The sequence below is a fragment of the Anolis sagrei genome, chromosome 9 (assembly GCF_037176765.1).
Source record: "Anolis sagrei isolate rAnoSag1 chromosome 9, rAnoSag1.mat, whole genome shotgun sequence".
Taxonomy (NCBI): domain Eukaryota; kingdom Metazoa; phylum Chordata; class Lepidosauria; order Squamata; family Dactyloidae; genus Anolis; species Anolis sagrei.
The window spans coordinates 6,461,245-6,483,423 of record NC_090029.1 but is presented as its reverse complement, the minus strand read 5'-3'; the positions used below and the strand labels follow the sequence as shown (position 1 = coordinate 6,483,423).

At 42.3% G+C, this 22,179-nt stretch overlaps 1 protein-coding gene across 12 annotated transcripts in view; it reads left to right on the top strand.

The window, feature by feature from the left end:
• TJP1 (tight junction protein 1) overlaps positions 1–22,179 on the top strand; it is a 404,161-nt gene that overhangs the window by 57,969 nt on the left and 324,013 nt on the right. For all 12 annotated transcript variants that reach the window (XM_060755771.2, XM_060755764.2, XM_060755762.2 and 9 more), the window contains one exon: positions 17,818–17,950. In XM_060755771.2, coding sequence (XP_060611754.2) covers positions 17,818–17,950 — 133 coding nt within the window. The remainder of the gene's footprint in view (positions 1–17,817; positions 17,951–22,179) is intronic.

Sequence of the window (22,179 nt, the reverse complement as noted above, 5' to 3'; positions counted from 1 at the left end):
TCTCGTATGCTTCTGTGAGGGTGTTTAGAGTGGCTTGTAAGTCTGCTTAAGCAGTTTAGGGGGGAAAGAAAAGGGCCAGAGACTGTAAGGAATTGTGAGAATTGGTCCAAAACACCCGAAGGGCCGGAGTTTGCCCATGCCTGGGTTAGTCTGTGTGTATAGGACTGAATGGTTAGGGGATCACTCTGTCCTTAAGACTTCCCTATGGGTTTAGTGTCATTCTTTTTGCAATATAGAATGTTACTTTATAAACACACCATCAACCCAAAAAATACTAACGTCCCAGTTGTACAAGATTTTGGAGGTAATTGTTCTTTAGTCATGGCAGCGTGGGAGGGAGGATATAGTAAGAGTTCATCAATGTCAAAGTCCAGTCCTTAGATTAAAATAATTATGGTAATGCTTTCTGTCTGCTCATTAGACAATTAACAGGAAAGCAGGCATTTCTCTACCTTATGCCAGGAAAAATAAATTGGCAATGTGCAATTTTTAAAAAAATGGTTACATATGAAAGTCAACGTAATTACGTAATTACGTTGACTTTGATTTTTTAAAATTCAGGGTAAAATTGTGAACAGCAAAATAGATACATTATTGTATCAATGTTGTGGTTTGCCCTAAGGTCCATATGTTGTCTGGTACATTAGTTCACATTATTAGTGAAGCAAAATAGAACATTTAATAAGAAAGGTTTCAAATACTTATCTTTTGTTGGGGAAGATAATCCACCTGAATCCCAGTGAATGAAAAATTGAAAGGTAGTAAGTAGTCTTTATTTGGTTCCTTTACGGAACATCTGCCACTTTACTTTCTCCTGTAATGAAAAGGTCTTGTGGTGCAGACGGTAAAAGCACAGCATCATTACGGTGTGGTTTGTTTTTATCTTGTGTTTCATCTTCACACAATATTGGGGGAATCTAATTTCTATGTGGCTAATTCAATTTTGAGGGCTGCAAGTGTCAAAAGAGCAACTGCATAGAAGCCATTTAGAGTCATTAAGAAAATGAATGGGGGGGGGGGGGGGGCATGTGTGCCCTGTGAGATTGATTCTGAGGGATAGTCGTCCAGATCATCAAATCACTCTCCCACTTGGCACTAGTTTGTCAGAGAGGCCACTGAGTGACTCAGTTCTGCCCTAATAAGCTCTTTCAGCCCATAGTAGTTACTATGCATGAACACCCCAAAATTAAACAGGATACAAAAAGTTGAGCATCAGCTCAGTAGCGAGCAGAGCATGAAGTGCTGTGTGATATGGCTGTAAAGAATTGACAGTTTAGGAGATAAACATGCAGAGTCCAATCTCAATAATCACAAAAGGTTTATTTGCAACTAGCTGTACCCGCCATGCGTTGCTGTGGCCAACCTTCCCCCCCTCTTTCTCTCCTTCTTTCATTCTCTTCCTTCCCTCTTTTTCTTTCCCTTCTTCTTTCTTCCTTCTCTACCTGTTTCTTTTCTCGCTTCCTTTGCTCTTTGGTTCCATCCTTCCTTGTCTCTTTCTTTCCTTCCTTGTCTCTTTTTCTCTCTCTTTTGTTGGACTAGTTGAAGTTTCCGAACAGTCTTCAAGGGCAGCACCATGTAGAGTGCATTGCAGTAATCTATTCGGGATGTAACAAGATTTGTCTTTTTACTGTGTATGTGGTGTGGATTGCCCAGGTGAGAATTGCCCAGAGAACTTGGGTTATGTGGTGGCATAGAAATCTCTTCAATCACTAGCACATAGAATCGCAGTCAAAAATGAATCAGAAACTGGTTTCTTCTCTTCTCTCTTAGGCGATCCCTCGTTGGCTGAGTAGGATAGTCTTCCAGGATCAGTTTTCTGGTGGGTCCGTAGGTGACTGTGGAGCCCTATTCTTGATCTGCATCTTCTCCTGCAGTGGGGCATTGGTTTCCAGGTGGAAGGCAGTCTCGGTCGGGGTTGGCTTGACGCGCCTTCCTCTTGGCATGTTTCTCTCTTTTGCCCTCCAATTCTGCAGCACTGCTGGTCGCAGCTGACCTCCAGCTGGAGCGGTCAAGTTCTCAGTGTCTATGCCAGAGTTTTTAAGATTGGCTTTGAGCCCATCTTTAAATCTCTTTTCCTGTCCTCTAACATTCCGTTTTCCGTTCTTGAGTTTGGAGTAGAGCAACTGCTTTGGGAGACGGTGGTCGGGCATCTGGACAACGTGGCCGGTCCACATGCTGACCGAAAGGTCAGTGGTTTGAATCCAGGGAGCGGGGTGAGCTCCCGCTGTTAGCCCCAGCTTCTGCCAACCTAGCAGTTCAAAACCATGCAAATGTGAGTAGTTCAGTAGGTACCGCTTCTGCCGGAAGGTGACAGCTCTCCATACAGTCATTCTGGCCACATGACCTTGGAGGTGTCCTCGGACAATGCTGGTTCTTCAGTTTAGAAATAGAGATGAGCATCGACCCTCAGAGTTGGACACAACTAGACTTAATGTCAGAGGAAATCTTTACCTTTACTATATATCCTACTTTCAGGTCCTACATTTGCCCTCATTTGGAAAGAATGAAGAGCACTATTTACAAGTAATTACCTTATTTCTATCCACATACTGTAAAATAAATTTTGCTAATTGATTTTGCCTGGAAGAAATAACCCAAGCCCAGGATAGGGAGGGAAGCATAAACTGGTACACTAATTACTTGGAAAATAAACGATTAACCCTGGGAATCCTAAAACTATATATCACCACTGGTATTTATTGAAAACCCAATACGAGAAAGCTAAATGTGCCATAAAGGGAAGGTGTGATCAGTTGGAAGCATGTTTTCAGAATATATTGCCTCATTGAAGCAAGGCATATGTTTTTATTTGCTGACAGATAATTGGCATTCTAAGCAAAAATATCCACATGGTATATGTGTTTATTTATGGACCTTCAGCATGAGTATGTGTTTTGCCAAGCACAGAATAATGCTGAATGCATGGGAGGGTATGGCTGAATCAACATGTTAATGCTTCCTCTCAAAGGGAGAACTCTTGGGTTCAATGTATTGTCGAAGGCTTTCATGGCCGGAATCACTGGGTTATTATGAGTTTTCTGGGCTGCCTGGCCATGTTCCAGAAGCATTCTCTCCTAACATTTCACCTGTATCTATGGCAGGCATCCTCAGAGGTTGTGAGGTCTGCTGGAAAGTAGGAAAATGGGGTTTATATAGCTGTGGAATATTCAGGATAGGAGAACCAACCTGGACACAGAATATTATTTGAGAACACAGAAACGCTGGACCACTCTAACAACGACCATGTCAGTATAATGTTAAAATATATAAAATAAGTATGAAACAACAATATACATAAAATCCTATTTAAAATATATTATGCAATTTCCTAAAATGCAGTAAAACCTGCGAATAACCGAACTATCAGCAATAAAGTGTGGAGTGGCACAATGGGGTCATTGGGCTGGCCAGAATTAAACAGGCTTAAAGACTTGTCAAAAGAACCATGTTTATGAACTTGTCTGAAAGGCTTGAAGGGTGGGGGGCAAGCCTAATTACTTTAGGTAGGAAATTCCAGAAGGCACTCTCTCTCGTCCACACCAACGGTGGTGGGATTGAGAGAAGGGCATCTCCAGCAGATCTCAATGCTCACGCCGGTTCATAGAAGATAGGTTGGTATGATTTAGTACAGTGTTTCTCAACCTTCCTAATACCGCAACCCATTAATATAGTTCCTTATGTTGTGGTGACCCCCCTCCAACCATAAAATTATTTTTATTGCTACTTCATAACTGTAATTTTGCTACTGTTATGAATTGTAATGCACGATCTCTTCGATCTTATGGAGAGGCCCTCCTTTTTCCCCTTCCCCTATCACAGGTAAGGCTAGTGGGTACGAGTGAGAGATCCTTCTTTGCTCTGCCCCTCCCCCCGACTTTGGAACTCATTACCAGGTGAGATTAGACAACCCCCCACTCTAGCAGTTTATAAGAAAGAGCTAAAAACTTGACTTTTCTGATGTGCCTTCGCAGACTGACCATCCAACCAATTTTTGTTAGTTTCCACCTACAGTTTGTTTAGACCAAGGGTCCTCAAACTAAGGCCCAAGGGCCGGATGCGGCACTCCAAGGTCATTTATCCGGCCCTTGCTCAGGGTCAACCTAAGTCTGAAATGACTTGAAAGCACACAATTACAACAACAATCCTATCTCACACTTCCCATTGAAATAAAATAAAAAGTTTGAGGACCCCTGGTTTAGACTATGCACTTTCCCCTATGAAGCTCAAGTCCCACTGCTCCCCCATCTCGGGCTCCTCCTTTACAAATACACTTTTTCCACTTCCTATCTCACCTAGGGTTTTAACATTTTTAACATTTTATCTCACACAATTGGCCTGCCCTTTGTGATTGATTTTATTATGTTATTTTGCATTGTCTATTTTATTTTGTTGCATTATATATTTGTTGTGTTTAATTCTCTATTATTTGCATATTAGTTTGTTGTATTATTTTTGGGCTCGGCCTCCTGTTAGCCGCCCCGAGACCCCATTGGGGAGATGGTGGCAAGGTATAAATAAAGTTTATTATTATTATATTGTTATTATTGTTGTTATTATTATTATTATTATTATTATTATTATTATTAGAAACACAAAAAGATGAGTCCACAGCAGACACTCTGCTGGCTGTTGTATTGGATCACTCATCGAACACTTCCCAAGTGGCTAGGACTCTATGATGTATCGGCAAATAATGCGTGCAGATCCCAGTAAGGTGGCCTTTTGCAGCTGGCAGATGGTAATCTTGTCAGCACCGATTGTGTTTAAGTGCAGGTCAAGGTCTTTAGGCACTGCACCCAGTGTGCCGATCACCACTGGGACCATCTTAACTGGCTTGTGCCGAGTCTTTGCAGTTCGATCTTGAAATCCTCATATCGTGTCAGCTTTTCCAGTTGTTTCTCTGCAATCCTGCTATCACCTGGGATTGCGACATCAACGATCCATACTTTGTTTTTTAACACAAAGGTCAGGAGTATATTATTATTATTATTATTATTATTATTATTATTATTATTATTATTTTCATTCACTGGACCAAACTTGGCACACAGAACTCCCATGACCAACAGAAAATACTGAGAGGTTTTGGTGGGCATTGACCTTGAGTTTTTGAGTTGTAGTTCACCTACATCCAGAGAGCACTATGGACTCAAACAATGATAGATCTGGACCAAATGAGGCACGATTAGTTCACCTACAATCAAAGAACATTCTGAACCCCACCAACAATAGAATTGGGCCAAACTTCCCCGAGAGAACTCCCATGCCTTGAAAGGACTTGCTGGCATGAGCCTCCCTCCAGCCTTGCACGCTCTCCCTCACCCACACATGCACACCATGATGCTCTGCGCTCTCCGCTCCCCTGCTTGGAGTCTCAGAAACAGCCCTCCCTTTGGCCAATTGCAGTGGAGGAGGGCTTTTGGTGGGAGGATTTGCAGTCTATTTCCAAAAAGGAAGAGAAGGATAGGCTGAGAGATCTTCAGCCTTCTCTGCTAAAGGGGTTTCTAAGACCATCAGAAATATATGTTTTCTGATGGTCATTGGCAACCTGATATCCCCTTGTGCCCCCCCCCCCCGCCGGGTTCCCGACCCCCAGGTTGACAAACACTGGCCTAAGAGTTGCCATAAGTTAGAAATGACTTGAAGGCACACAACAACAAGAAATGACACAAGCCATATTGTTTTGGTAAAGGTTGCTATGCTGGTGAGTCAAATGTTGATGATGCGTATGCCTTCAAGTGTGATGAGATACACTGTGAAACAAAGAAGGTTAATATGAAGCAGTAGGTGCCTTTGAAAACTTTGTTTTTAAAAAGTTATCTTCTCTCTCTCTCTCTCTATCAACACCAGTCTGTTTTGATGTCTTTTAGTTATATTATTTTTGTATAAATAATAAAAGCCAAAGAGAGAAATTGTTAGAAGAAGCCATGGCATCCATGGGATCCTTATCTGTGTATGTACTTCCAAGTCATCTGGTAGTTTAGGATGAAACTATTTATTTATCATATTAGAAGCAATTTGAGGGTACAGTTGTAATGTATGTAAAAACACATAGTTTAAAAAACTTTGGCATGATACTAAATGTCTTTTGACAAGTAGCTGGCCACTTGAAGTGTCTCTGGTGTCGCTATAAGAAGGCCCTCCATTGTGCATGTGGCAGGGCTCAGACTGCATTGTAATAGGTGGTCTGTGGTTTACTCTTCTCCACCCTTGCATGTCGTGGACTCCACTTTGTGGCCCCTTTTCTTAAGGCTGGCCTTTCATCTCATGGTGCCAGAGTGCAGTCTGTTCAGTGCCTTCCAAGTTGCCCAGTCTTCCGTGTGTCCAGGAAAGAGTCTCTCATTCTGTATGAGCCATGGCTTGAGGTTCCGGGTTTTAGCCTGCCACCTTTGGACTCTCGCTTGCTGAGGTGTGAGTATCTCTGTAGACCTTAAGAGAAACTATTTCTTGATTTAAGGCATTAACGTCCTCACTGATACCTGAACAGAAGATGGGCTGGAGATGTCATTGCCTTGGTCCTTTCATTACTGGCTGCTACTTCCCGGTGGATGTCAGGTGGTGCAATACCAACTAAACAGTGTAATTTCTCCAGTGTTGTAGGGCGCAGACACCCTGTGATAGTGTGACATGTCTCATGGCTAAAGTGTATAATTTCTCCAGCAGTTCTGGGTGTTAGCCTGCTACTTTTGGACTCTTGCTTGCTGAGGTGTTTCTGCAAGTATATCTGTGAATCTTAGGAAGCTATTTATTAATTAATTAATTAATTATTCGAACTTATATGCTGCCACTCAGGCTCGGAGCGGCTTACAAGAATGGCTAAAATCTAACACAATTTAAAAACAATTTAAAACAATTTAAAAACAGCAATATCAAAAATCAAAGGCCTGTCGAAACAGGTGTGTCTTACATACCTTTCTTGATACATACATTACATACATTTCTTGATCTAAGACGTTGGCATGCTGGCTGATATAACAAACAGAGGATGAGCCTGAGATGTCACTGCCTTGGCTTCTTCCCGACGGATGTCAGGTGGTGCAATACCAGCTAAATAGTATATTTTCTCCAGTGGTGTTGGGCATAGTCATCATGAGATAATGTGACATGTTTCATTAAGAGCCACATCCACTTTTTAGTGTGGTGAGATGTGTTCCACACTGGGCATGCGTACTCAGCAGCAGAGTAGCCAAGTGCAAGGGCGGATGTCTTCACTGTGTCTGGTTGTGATCCCCAGGTTGTGCCAGTCAGTTTTCATACAATGTTATTTCTAGCACCCATTTTTGCTTGATATTCAAGCAGGGTGAAGTTGTGACTGCAGTGTTTCCTGGGGACAAGGAATAAGTCAGGTGTATTTTGCCATTGCCTTGCCTAACATTATAATAAAAACACAGCATAAAAAGGGTTTTATTTCATTATTTTGTAGTAATAGTTCACTTATGAGTTTTTGGCATGAACATAAATATTGTGCTAAAGGAAACTGCCTTTTTTCTTGTTCTACTAAAGTTGATCCTACCTAGCATGATCAGACAATGGACTAAACCAGGCATGAGCAAACTTAGGCCCTCCAGGTGTTTTGGACTTCAACTCCCACCATTCCTAACATCCTCAGGCTCTTTTCTCTTTGAGGGGGAAAAGGAATGGGCCTGAGGCTGTTAGGAATGGTGGGAGCTGTAGTCCAAGACACGTGGAGGGCCGAAGTTTGCCCATGCCTGGTCTAAACCAATGAACTTTACTTACTATTTCCATGGTCTTTGTTATGAGACTGTTCTGCTTCAGGAAGACCAGGCTTTGCCTCCTATCCAGCCTTGCCAGACTAACTGTGACCTGCAGACCTAAAATACTGCTTTATAAAATTGCCATGTTGCTGCATTATGGCTGATTTCCAGGATCTTCAAACTCTTCCAGGTTGGACTTCTCCCACCTGCCAAAGAGTGGAATCTATGAAAATCCGAGGCTGGACTGTTGTGACATCAAGCCTAGAGCTTGCTGTTGAAAGGGTTTTCTGATTTTGGTTCAGTTATTGTTCCTCTTTCATTCCAGAAACAGGTCCAATAACTGCATGCCTTCCCTCCAACCTTTCTGCACTCTGAACTAAACTTAAAGAAATAACGCGCACCCAACTTCCTCTGATTTAGATGACATGCTGCGCATCACCCTCATTAATACAGTTCTCTCTATTTTCAAACGCTTCTTGCCATAGGAAAAATGTGGAACAGGGATGGGTATGTGGGATATATTTGGTTGTTTTTGCCTTGCAGTCCAACAACCAGAACCTGCTTCAAAAGACGTATATATTTAACTAGCCGTCCCCTGCCACGCGTTGCTGTGGCCCAGCCTAGTGATCTGGAAAATAAAGTAATGAGAAAGTGTTGGTTTCTCATATATAAAATGTCTTTATACTTGTGGATAAACAGTATTTCTTGTGGTTTCTTTGTCAGTGTTGATGTGGAGATTGTCTGATTTGCCTACTCTGGAACATGCAACATATCATTGTCCTTCTTTAGGGATCCCTTTCAAATCTATGATACTATATCTCTCTCTGTGTGAATCATATCTATATATATCTATGGCTGGATGGCTTTGTCAGGAGGGCTTTGATTACGTTTTCTTGCTCTTGTGAAGGGAGTTGGATTGGATGGCCTTAAATATTTTCTGTTGGTCATGGGGGTTCTGTGTGGGAAGTTTGCCCAAATTCTCTCGTTGGTGGGGTTCCGAATGCTCTTTGATTGTAGGTGAAATATAAACCCCAGTAACTACAACACCCAAATATCAAGGTCCATTTCCCCCAAACTCCATCTGTGTTCATATTTGGGCATATGGAAGATTCGTGCCAAGTTGTTTCAGATCCATCATTGTTTGAGGCCACAGTGCTCTCTGGATGTAGATGAACTACAACTCCCAAACTCAAGGTCAATGCCCACCAAACCCTTCTAGTGTTTTCTGTTGGTCACGGGAGTCCCTTGTGCCATGTTTGGTTCAATTCCATCATTGGTGGAGTTCAGAATACTCTTTGATTGTAGGTAAGCTATAAATCCCAGCATCTCCAACTCCCAAATGAAATTTTTTTGAGTGATGGTCACTCCTTGGGTTAGTAGGTGTCTTGTGTTCAAATTTGGCAGCAATTCGTCCAGTGGTTTTTAAGTTATGTTAATCCCACAAGTGAACATTACATTTTTATTTATATAGATTAAATACTTATGCGCCTGTGATTTTATTTTGAGATAAGAATTTAGTTGAATTTGCTTTTTTTTTGTTCAGTGCCAACAAAATATTAATTGAATCATGGCCATATGATTGCTTATCAATACATATATATTAAAAGTTGAATGTATTCTTAAAAATTACTTTTTATCTTTTGGTTGTGCCATTTCAGTATATTTTGGGATTGGGGGTGCAGAGGGAGTTTCCTTTTCTACTTTTGAACAAGTGAAAGACAGCGATCTTTGCTGATATAATGCAGATAACCCAGAGATCTGCTCATCTTACCCTCATAGAATCCTAGAGTTGGAAGAGATCTCATGGGCCATCCAGTCCAACCATCTGCCAAGAAGCAGGAAAATTGCATCCAAAGCACCCTTGACAGATGGCCATCCAGGCTCTGTTTAAAAGCCTCCAAATAAGGAGCTTTTCCACACTCCGGGGCAGAGAGTTCCACTGCTGAACAGTTCACCTTACAGTTAGGAAGTTCTTCCTAATGTTCTCCAGACCCTTGATCATTTCAGTCATCCTCCTCTGGACACATGCCAGCTTAGAGTCAACGTCTCCCTTCAGTTGTGGTGCCCAGAATTGGACACAGTGTGATTTCAAGTGTGGTCTGATCAAGGCAGAATAGAGGGGTATCATGATTTCCCTGGATCTAGACACTAGACTCCTATTGAGGCAGGCCAAATCCCATTGGCTTTTTAAGCAGCTGTATGACATTGTTGACGTATGTTCACTTTCCTCCCCACGACGACTTTGAGATCCTTTCCCCACATCCTGCTTTTGAGTCAAGCATCGTCTCCCATTGTATATCTTTTCATTTCACCAATGCGGTATCTTGCATGTGACCCTGTTGAACTTCATTGCGTTAGTTTTGGCTAATCATCTCAATCCACAAACTTTTTAAACAGAGGGCCAGGTCACAGTCCCTCAAACTGTTGGAGGACCAGATTATAATTTGGGGGGGGGGGGGGACACGAATGAATTCCTATGCACACTGCACATACATTATTTGTGCAAAAACACCCTTAAAAACAATACAATAATTAAAATTAAGAACATTTTTAACAAATATAAACTTATTAGTATTTCAATGGGAAGTGTTGAAGTGCCTGCTTTTGGCTGATGAGATAGAATTGTTGTTGTTGTTGTTGTTGTTGCTGTTGTTGTTGTGTGCTTTCAAATCGTTTGAGACTTAGGTTGACCCTGAGTGAGGGCCGGGCAAATGACCTTGGAGGGCCGTATTTGGCCCCCGGGCCTTAGTTTGAGGACCCCTGGTCTAATCTGTTAAGATAGTTTTGAATTCTGCTCCTGTCTTCTGGAGTATTGGCTATCCCTCCCAGTTTGGTGTCCTTTGCAAACTTGATGATTATTCCTCATTCTAGAAAAGTCATAAGCTACCCATATGTCAATAGGAGGCATGTTATCCTTAGGCATAGCTGAGCAATGGACCACCACAACCCACAGTGTTTCCTCATGCTGACTTTTCTCTCTCTACCTCACAGCTCAATCCTGAGATGGTGTGGTGCTTTTGTAAAGACAGTATTATGCACCCGATCACATTTACAGTGCCATAGTTTCTTTTTGACCTGTTTTGCTTGCCATTATTTTAATGAGCATCACCATGTTCTCATTATAGACACGAGGAAAAAAAAAGAATAAAAACAAATAGGGAAATTGTTTTCAGGTCAATCAGTCAGAGAGGGTGTCAGCTATTTCTCCATCTTGTGGATGTCCGGGAAATGTCCTGATTATGTTCAGCTGAGTCCTATTGACCTCATCACTTCTTGCCTCCGCAGCAGGAAAAAAAAACCCTGCCATTTGATTGGAACTGATTTGGGCATAGGTGGGAACAAGACCGCGAGACAGCCAGAAAGGAGAAGAAGGAGAGACCGTTTAATAAAGCTCTAAGAGCTCCTCCAAAAAGGCGCAGTTTCGCACCTTGGGAGTGACTCATCGCTGAGCCTGGAACCCCAGGCTTCAGCGGTGACCAGGGGAGCTTTTGCACAATTAAAACTTGTGTGCTATTTGTGCCCGTACCTTGGGAAGTCAGACTTGGCCACGGTGGTCCACACTCTGGTTACATCCCGTATAGATTACTGCAATGTGCTCTACGTGGGCTTGCCTTTGAAGACTGTTCAGAAGCTTCAGTTGGTCCAACGGAGGGCAGCTAGCTTGTTCATTGAAGTGGCATACAAGGAGCACACAATCTGTTGGAGTTCAGCCTGTGATTGTGTTTTCAGGATCAGGGTGCTTTGGATGTGGGGAGTGATGTCAATGAATTTCAAGATGACAGTGATATTAGTGCAGAGAATGACCAGGAGATCAGGGGTGTGGGGATGATGGTGTGCTCCCTGAATTGTTACCAGAGAGTTCCCATGATAGGGAACATGAAAACAGCTCGGTACCTGGCCCAGCTTCAGAAATTAATGAGCAAATAGATAGACAGGAGGAGATCAGTCAAAACAGGAGAGCCTGTTCTACCAAGCTCCGAGAAAAAAAGATAAGAAATTCTCAGCTAAAGCGAAACCAATTTCTGAGCGCTAGAGACATAGCTAACGAGGAGATAAAAGTCCCAAGAACAGGATATGTAGTCAGATGAAGCATTGTTTGGAATCAAGTCAAGATCCCATCCTTGGAAAATTCATATTTTAAGTGCCTTTGTTTCACGGTTTTGATTCTTGGATTCTATGCTTTTATATTCATGCCTTGGATTCTTGTTTCCACATTCCTTGCATATTATTTGAGAAGTTTTGACTTTGTTTTTATGGACTTTGCTGGACTATTACCCTGGACTACTTTGTTCCTGCTTATCTTCCTACCTAAAGTGCTTTTTACTTTACTGCTTTTTAATTATCTTTAATAAAAGGATTGTTTCCCTATCCAACAGTGTGGTGTTTAAAGTCAGAGGGCTTTTCCTGTCCTGGGGTGCAAGACAACCCCCCTGTTGCGTCAGCTCCACTGGCTGCCAGTCTGCTACCAAGCACAATTCAAAGTGCTGGCTTTATCCTATAAAGCCCTAAACGGTTCTGGCCAAGTTTACCTATTTGAACGTATTTTCCCCTATGAACCACCTCAGCTGGGAGGCCCTGCTTTCAATTCCACCCCCCTCGCAAGCTTGACTGGTAGGGACAAGAGACAGGCCCTTCTCAGTGGTGGCCCCTCGGCTGTGGAACTCCCTCCCTAGCCACATTAGATCAGCCCACTCCCTTGTAGCCTGCAGAGGAAAGGATCAGGCTTTTGGAGATGGTGCAGTACAATAATATAATTGGAATATGTGCAATGACTATGGAATGGCTTTAGACCAGGAGTCCTCAAACTTAGGCCCGGGGGCCAGATATGGCCCTCCAAGGTCATTTACCCGGCCCTTACTCAGGGTCAACCTAAGTCCAAAACGACTTGAAAGCACACAACAACAACAATCCTATCTCATCAGCCAAAAAGAGGCCCACACTTCCCATTGAAATATTAATAATTATTGTATTGTTTTTAAGTGGTTTTTTGCACTTTAAATAACATATGTGCAATGGGCATAGGAATTCATGCAATTTTTTTTTCAAATTATAATCCGGCCCTCCTCCAGTTTAGAGGGACTGTGACCTGGCCCTCGGTTTAAAAAGTTTGATGACCCCTGCCTTAGACTATGATTTTTGGAAGGTGTGATTTTAATACTGAATATAATTTTAAATGTTTAATATGCATTAATTTTAATTCAAGTGAGTTTAAGTTTACTGTTTGTCTGTGTTTAAGGCATTGAATATTGCCATTTTAAGCTGCCCCTTGGGGTACAGAAAGGCGGGGTATAAATAGGGTAAATAAATAAATATTGTGGGTCCGATATTTAGATAACAATGTGAGTCATTTTGAGAAACATTAATAGCTACAACAGTGCAAGTAGTAAGTCCAGAGTATGAATTCTGACTTCACAGCAGTTGGCAACAACAAAAACATCTGTTGGTACTGAAATCTAGTTTTTGCTGCTTTCTGAAATACTTTGTCCTCCTCAAGTGGGTTCAACCCAAATCCTACTCAGATTGCATGATTGTAGTTGAACAGGTGTGATCACTACTGGGCGGGGGGGGGGGGGGGGGTGGCACAGCAAGTGAAACCACTAAGCTGCAGAACTTGCTGACCAGAAAGTCGGCAGTTCAAATCCATGGAACGGGTGGGCTTCCACTGTTAGCCCCATCTTCTGCCAACTTAGCAGTTCGAAAACATCCAAATGTGAGTAGATCAATAGGTACCGCTTTGACGGGAAGGTATTTATTTATTTATCGTGTCATCAGCAACCATACCATTGTATTACATTTCTAACAGAACAAAACAAACAAACAGATTTAAAAAACCCACAAATTTTGCAAACTTGGTAGTTGATTAAATGTCCTTTGACCAGTATCTGGCCACTTGGAGTGCCTCTGGTGTGGCTGCAAGAAGGTCCTCCATTGGGCATTAGGAGGGCTCAGGTTGCATTGCAGCAGATGGTCTGTGGTGTGCTCTTCTCTGCACTCACATGTTGTGGATTCAACTTTGTAGCCCCATTTCTTAAGACTGGCTCTGCATCTCGTGGTGCCAGAGCGCAGTCTGTTCTGCGCCTTCCAAGTCGCCCAGTCTTCTGTGTGCCTAGGAGGGAGTCTCTCATCTGGTATCACCCACGGATTGAGGTGCTGGGTTTGAGCCTGCCACTTTTGGACTCTCGCTTGCTGAGGTGTTCCAGCTAGTGTCTCTGTAGATCTAAGAAAACTATTTCTTGATTTAAGTTGTTGACGTGCTGGCTGATACCCAAACAAGGAATGAGCTGGAGATGTCACTGCCTTGGTCCTTTCACTATTGGCTGCTACTTCCCAGCGGATGTCAGGTGGTGCAATACCGGCTAAGCTGTGTAATTTCTCCAGTGGTGCAGCATGTCTCATTAAGAGCCACATCCACTGTTTTAGTGTGATGAGATGTGTTCCACACTGGGCATGCGTACTCAGCAGCAGAGTAACATAGCGCAAGGGCAGATGTCTTCACTGTGTCTGGTTGTGATCCCCAGGTTGCGCCAGTCAGCTTTGATGGGAAGGTAATGGCACTCCATGCAGTCATGCTGGCCTCATGACTTTGGAGACGTCTACAGACAATGCTATCTCTTCGGCTTAGAAATGGAGATGAGCACCACCTCCCGGAGTCAGACTTGAGGGAAAACCTTAACATTTACCTTATGATGACTACAACCTGGCTTATATTGTCCAATGATGTTTCGTTCGTTTGTAAGCAGGATGTACCATAAATGTAATTTCTTCATGTTCATCACCACCACCATCATTGTCAATGTGGAGATTTTATCCCCCTTTACTTTGGTGCTCAGGAGCATGTGCTTCCATACTGGGAGAACTTCAAAGCCTTTTAATCTGGTCTAGCTATAACTGCGTAAGGGATGTTAAGACGGTAACATCCATACTCAGGTCAGGCCAGGGGGAGACATACTAGAGCGGCCTTCTGCCCCCAATTATAGCTAATAATAGGTGCTGCAGAGGAAGTGTACAAGATGTCAAAGGGTGATTACGATGTGTGATTCCATCCGATTCAATTATGCACTCTCTCTTACAGTCTACAGGCAGCTTGGGCACGAGAATCAAGCAACCTAAGAGTGATTTCACCATGCCCAAGGTGTTCTTCTCTGAAGAATATTGTTTCCATAACACTTTGGGGTATTCAGATATCAGGAGATATCATTCAGATATCATTTTAAACCTTTCAATGTGCCATTTTTAACCTTTTATTTACCATTTTAATATTTTGTGTGTAATTAATTTTTTCCATGTTTTCATGATAGAACCAATTCGGAAATGAAATGTATAACCCAGGAACAAAAATTGTATTATATAGTGCTAATCTTCCTGACAAGATTTCCCAACTGTCAGGGAACCATTTTTTTAAGAACCTGGAACAAATGCAGTCTTTCCATCATCATTCTACAGAGGAAGAATTGTTGGAGGCTACAGACAATGCCATTGCTGTTGCTTGTTTTTGGTCAAAAGATATTTAGCCACCTGCGCTCCTTCTATTTTTATTAGTTTTATACTAATTTATGCAATGCTTTTGATATGAAATGAATCCTCAGTCTTCCACTCATTCTGGGCAGCATGGGTTGACAGGGCCTTGGAAGCAATTGACTCCACTTAGGGTTCCCGTGATCTTTCAGCTGCATTTTAGTTTGTGACATTTTAAAAATTTCATTTATCGTGTCTGAAACGAATTGAGAATAGAGTTATATTGTATAGAAAACCACAAACCAAGTTACAAACTTGGCATTAGACTAAATGTCCTTTGGCCAAAAGCTGGCCACTTGGAGTGCCTCTGATGTTGCTGTAAGAAGGACCTCCTTACTTACTTACTTACTTACCAAGATGATCCCTTGCCCGAGTAGGATAGTCTTCCAAGATCGGTGTACTGGCAGTGGGTCTGTAGGTGACTGTGGAGCCCTATTCTTGATCTGCATCTTCTCCCGCAGTGAGGACATTGGTTTCCAGGTGGAAGACGGTCCCGGTCGGGTTTGCCTTGATGCGCCTTCCTCTTGGCACGTTTCTCTTTTTCACCCTCCAACTGTGCCTCTTCAAATTCTACAGCACTGTTGGTCATAGCTGACCTCCAGCTGGAGCACTTAAGGGCCAGGGCTTCCCAGTTCTCAGTGTCTATGCCAGAGTTTTTAAGGTTGTCTTTGAGCCCATCTTTAAATCTCTTTTCCTGCCCACCAACATTCCGTTTTCCATTCTTGAGTTTGGAGTAGAGCAACTGCTTTGGAAGACAATGGTCGATCATCCGGACAACGTGGCCGGTCCAGCTGAGTTGATGGTGGAGGACCATCGCTTCAATGCTGGTGGTCTTTGCTTCTTCCAGCATGCTGACATTTGTCCGCTTGTCTTCCCAAGAGATTTGCAGGATTTTCCAGAAGCAACACTGATGGAATCGTTCTAGGAGTTGCATATGATGTCTGTAGATAGTCCATGTCTCGCAGGTGTATCGCATGATTGGGAGGACAATAGCTTTATAAACAACCACCTTGGTATCCCTACGGATGTCTTGGTCCTCAAACACTCTCTGCTTCATTCAGAAAAATGCTGCACTCGCAGAGCTCAGGTGTTGTATTTCAATGTCAATGTTGACTTTGGTGGAAAGGTGGCTGCCAAGGTAGCAGAAATAGTCAACATTTTCTAATGTTACACCATTAATCTGTATCTCTGGCATTGGAGAGGGATTGGCTGGTGACTGCTGGAACAGCACTTTGGTTTTCTCGATGTTCAGTGACAGGCCGAGCTTCTCGTATGCTTCTGTGAAGGTGTTTAAAGTTGTTTTCTTGAAGGACCTCTATTGTACATGTGGCAGGGCTCAGGCTTCATTGTAGTAAGTGGTCTGTGGTTTGCTCTTCACATTCGCATGTCGTGGACTCCACTCTGTAGCCCATGTCTGAAGATTGACTCTGCATCTCGTGGTGCCAGAGTGTAGTCTGTTCATCACCTTCCAAGTTGCCCAGTCTTCTGTGTTCCAAGGGGGGATTTTCTCATCCGGTCTCAGCCACTGATTGAGATTCCAGATTTTAGCCTGCCACTTTTGGTCTCTCGCTTGTTGAGGTGTTTCTGCGAGTGTCTCTGTAGATCTTAGGAAGCCATTTCTGATTTAAGGCGTTGGTGTACTGTTTATATCAAAACAGAGGATGGGCCAGAGATGTCAATGCCTTGGTCCTTTCATTACTGACAAATATTTCCCGATGAATGCCACGTTATCACATCCTGTGATAACGTGGCATGTCTCAATCAGAGCTTTAACATACACTGGGTTAGTGTATTGAGCAGCAGAGTAGTAAGTTCAAGGGCAGATGTCTTCATTGTATCTGGTTGTGATTCCCAGGTTGTGCCAGTCAGGTTTCGTTCAATGTTATTTTTGGTATACAATTTTTGTTTGATAGTCAAGCAATGCTTCTTGTAAATCAGAGGATGGTCCACAGTAATTCCCAGGCATTTTATTTCTTATTTATTTATTTCAGACATTAGTATCCCGTCCTATCTCGACCTCCACAGAGGCACTCAGGGCGGGTAACAACTGGCACACCATGGTGCCAACAACCAAAAGTATAAATATACAATTTAAATAAAAAACAGTATAAAAACAGTATAAAAACATTCAAACAGTCGCCAATTTAAGTCATCTAGCTGCAATGTGCTACATTGCTCCAGTGGGATTCTTTCCCAGGTAATCCTCAGAGCTCGAGATGCTTGTCTTGTGACAGAAGAGTACTACATCTTTGTTGTTTGGTTGCTTATATCGTTATTGTATATCTATCCTGTCCTAGATATTGAGATGATCCCATCTGTGACAGGATGCTACACTACTTTCCTGCCCCAAAGAGCTTCCACTCTGAAATTTGACATAGCTAAAACAAGAATGGAAGAGAAAGGAGACAGATACGCAATAAAATATGAAATTATTTTAGTTACATGTTCTTAAGACTTGGTTACTTTAAAAGAAAGGTCAAGTGGTGATGGGATGAAGAAATGGGAGCTCCATAAAGGACTTTGTGCTTTGGGCCTTTCTGAAAACAAAAACCCTCAACCCTAAAATGCAGTCATTTTTCTCCAACAGGGTAACACCATCCTCTGAAAATCCCAATGGTTCTAATTGTAGTATAAGCCAAGGAAAGCCTTCTTTAAGAAGAATAAAAGGGAGAATACACAGAAGCAAAAGCCTCGATAGCCTTGATTTCTGCGAGTTCAATGTAAGTACGCATTTCATCCTGCCTTATTTTGAGTCCTTACTTTGCTTGTGTGCTATGTATATCTGTTCTGATATAAAAGCCAAAGGCTTATTGTAATTGATGTAAAGCTGAATGAGACACAAGTGTGGGTCTGTATTGTATTTACATGGTGATACAATTTACTAAGGAGAGGAACTGATACTGTTTCTGCAGCAATACCGATGGGGAACTATAAACCAAAACTTCCCTTTCATGGGGAGAAAAAAAAGATGTCTTTCTGATTGCTAGTTGACTGTTGGGGAAACACTCTGCTGGACTAAAGATTTCTAGATATTTCTATAAATACCTAGATCCTTCAGCACAACTCTATGGTCAACTTCCAGCAGCCCTAACCCCAGCAAATATGGAAGTCTGGCTGTATTGTTTATTTTTAAATTGTAAGTTGCTTTGAGTCCCAATTTGGGTGGGAAAGGCAGAATATAAATAAATAGTACAATATTGAAGTATGACAACCTCCTCTTCTGTCTGAGTGGAAAGAAGTCTGTGCAAGTACCATATTTTCTGGCGTATAAGACTTCTTTTTCACCCAAGAAAATCTTATCAAAAGTCAGGGGTCGTCTTATACGCAGGAGTCGTCTTATATGCAGAAGTAGCCTTGTGCACGGGAGTCGTCTTATATTCGGGAGTAATCTTATATGCCGGGTGTCGTCTTATAGAGCGGTTGCTGAAACTTCCAATCCGGATTGGAGAATCTGTGCTTGCTGCATATTGTGGGGGGAGCTCAAAAATGGCAATGGCCGTGTCCCTGCCATATTCAGCGACTGTATGAAAGCATTAAGGGCGACGCTGTACAAGTACGGTAGAAGAAAATCCATTCATCAGGATTTGTGGACTTAATGTGGTCCCGATGGTGAGGTGAAGAGGCGCCTCACCAGGAAGATGTAACCTGCAGGCGTCCGGGGTGCCCGGGGTATGGAAAAAAGAGATAGAATGGCTCAGGGCCCAGAAAAAGACACCTCTTTTACCTGTCTGGCCTACCCTTGTATCCTATTATCACACCTCCTCCTCTGCCTCTCAGATCTCGCTCCTGAAGACTGCAGTGAAGTAGTGCAGGTGTGCATGTGCAAGATCTGAGAGGCAGAGAAGGAGGTACAGTAATAGGAAAATTACGATATTGAAATCAAATCTGATGCTTTAAAAATTTTTATTTGGTGTGCGTTGGAAGAGGGGTAGTCTTATATGGCGAGTATATCACAAACTCTATATTTTAACTGGAAACATTGGGGTCGTCTTATACGTCCAGTCGTCTTATAAGCTGGAATATATGGTAGGTATATTTTTGCACTACATGAGCAAAGTACCCAAATCTGGGGGTCATGGGGAGGGCTTCTATTCATCTGAAATTCTTCATCTGAAACTCTTCTCTGGCCTGGAATTGCTTATTATACTCAGAGACTTTTAGTCAGACTGTACTGTGTACTCAAGTTGATTTTGATATGCAACTAGCTGTACCCATGGGTTGCTCTGTCCCAGTCTGGTTAAATGGAAAAGAAAGAAAAGAGAAAGAGCTAGTTTCTAATAGATGTAATTTCATAATGCTGATAATAACAACAATGATACTGGTCTTTATAATAATGGCCAGTGTGTTTTGGGGAAACCCTTTCCGGCAATAGTATGATAGCTGGGCCTGGAAGCTTTATGTGTTATCACTCCTTTGGGAGCGCTGTTTGTGCAAGGGAGACTTAGCTAATGTAAGCCAGGCCAGGGACAGATAATATAGAAGGAATGTAAGAGTTCTTTAATGGTAATAATAATAATAATTTATTTATTTGATCAGTCATATGACCATTTCAAAATAGAACATGAGTAAAAAAAACAAGGCAAAAAGGTGAGGACAGCAGTTGACCTTCTATTACAGTCAGAGTCTTATTTTCCTGGTTCTTCTTTCAGGAAATCTGCTCTTTTCTTGATAGCTTTCAGAATTAAAAGGCTTACCCTGATTATGATGGATCTTTCCTGTCCTTGTAAGAGGAATATCAGAAGATCATTTCTGTTGGGGGACCTGCAGTTGGATGATATTGGATGTAAATATCTGTCGCGCAATTCAGTATATGCTGGACAGTCAATTAAGAAATGTTTGATATCTTCCACTGTTCGTTCCCCCCATACGCAGAATCTCTCATTTCTTGGGATGTTACAGTAGTGCCTGGTTTGCATACGAACCCACGCGATATAGTGATATGGTGCAATATAGCAATGTTTAATGCTGATTTTATACTATGCTAATAATATAATACATTGCATGTAATTTAATACCTTGTAAGCCGCTCTGAGTCCCCTTCGGGGTGAGAAGGGCAGCATAAAAATGTAGTAAATAAATAAATAAATAAACTTGTATAGGAAGGTTAGCAACATCAGTCCTGGTGGTTGGCAGGCAATATGAAGCTTCTCACTTGATTAGGCTTGGTATAAATACTCAGAAACTGGCCTTCTGCTCTTGAAAGGAGCAAGCTACACTTCATGCTCTGGTGCCGGCCGCTGACTCAGGGACCTTGGAATTCTCCAGTATCCCTCTAGCCGTGGATTTAAGTATGGGCCTTGAGAATAGGTGGGTGAGGGAAGCACACATAGGCATTTTCAATAAGGTGGGGAAGGGATTAGACAAGCAGGTGTAATAAGGGGTGAGAGACAATCATGTCTTCTCCATCATGATTCCAATTCAACCACCATGCCTATAGCAGAGGCGGACTATCCAATCATAGCTTTTTATTTTATTTTATTTTTATTTTTATTTATTATTTTATTTTATTTTATTCATTTATCGGGGAACCCCCGGTGGCGCAGTGGGTTAAACCGCTGAGCTGCTGAACTTGCTGACTGAAAGGTCGGTGGTTCTAATAAGGGGAGCAGGGTGAGCTCCTGCTGTTAACCCCAGCTTCTGCCAACCTAACAGTTCGAAAACATGAAAATGTGAATAGATTAATAGATACCACTCCAGCAGGAAGGTAACGGCACCTCATGCAGTCATGCTGGCCACCAGAGGTAGCCCTAGGTAATTTTCAACGGTAAGCAAACAGTATTTTGGTGCCCCCCCCCCCAACCAATCACTGATATATATATTCTGTTCATTGTGGGAGTTCTGTGTGCTATATTTGGTTCAATTCCATCATTGGTGGAGTTCAGAATGCCCTTTGATTGAACTATACATCCCAGTAACTACAACTCGCATATGTCAAGGTCTATTTTCCCCCAAGAGCGCCTCAAGAGTACCCCTGGGCAAAATCAACTATACTGCAAATGCTTACTTTGCGTAATGGGTTGAGCCACCCCTGCTGGCCACATGACTTTGGAGGTGTCTATGGACAATGTATTTAAAAACTGCAAATGCTTACTTTGCGTAATGGGTTGAGCCGCCCCTGCTGGCCACATGACTTTGGAGGTGTCTATGGACAATGTATTTAAAAACACAAGCAAAGAGCGTAGTCTATTCAGGGCCTTCCAAGTCATCCATCTTCTGTGTGCCCAGGAGGTAGTATCTCATTTGGTATCAGCCACTGATTGAGATTCTAGGTTTTAGGCTTCTCTCTTGCTGAAGGTGTTTCTGGGAGTATCTCTCTAGATCTTAGGAAGCTATTTCTTGATTTAAGTCATTGGCATGCTGGCTGATATCCGAACAGAGGATGGGCTGGAAATGTCATTGCCTTGGTCCTTTCATTGCTGGCTGCTACTTCCCAGGTGGTGCAATACTGGCTAAGCAGCATAATTTCTCCAGTGGTGTAGGGCAAGCCCCCTCCTTAGCAGACTTCAAGAAAAATCTAAAAACCTGGCTCTTCTGATGTCCCTTTGGAGAGTGACCATTTATCCCATTTCTGTTTGCCCCATCTATAGTTTCGCGTCTGTGGTGCTGAATGAACAATAATCCCAACCTGATCAAACCCTGCAAAAATGTCCTCGGAAGCACTTTTTTCCTGCTAGTGCAATCATACCCCAGGTTGTCCCCCAGATCCCCCTATCCTGACACATTATATTGCTCTCTCACCCAGTGTTTTTTTTTATTTTAATTCTTTGCAACTGGCCCTGCCCACTGTGATTAATTTTCGTGTTCAAATGTTCTGATTTTATATTGTTTTATATTGTTTGATGTGTATATTTATATTGTTTTTTATTTTATTTTTTATTTTCTGCTGTGTTCTTGTTGTATATTGTTTTATTGTACTACTGGGCTTGGCCTCATGTAAATCGCCCCGAGT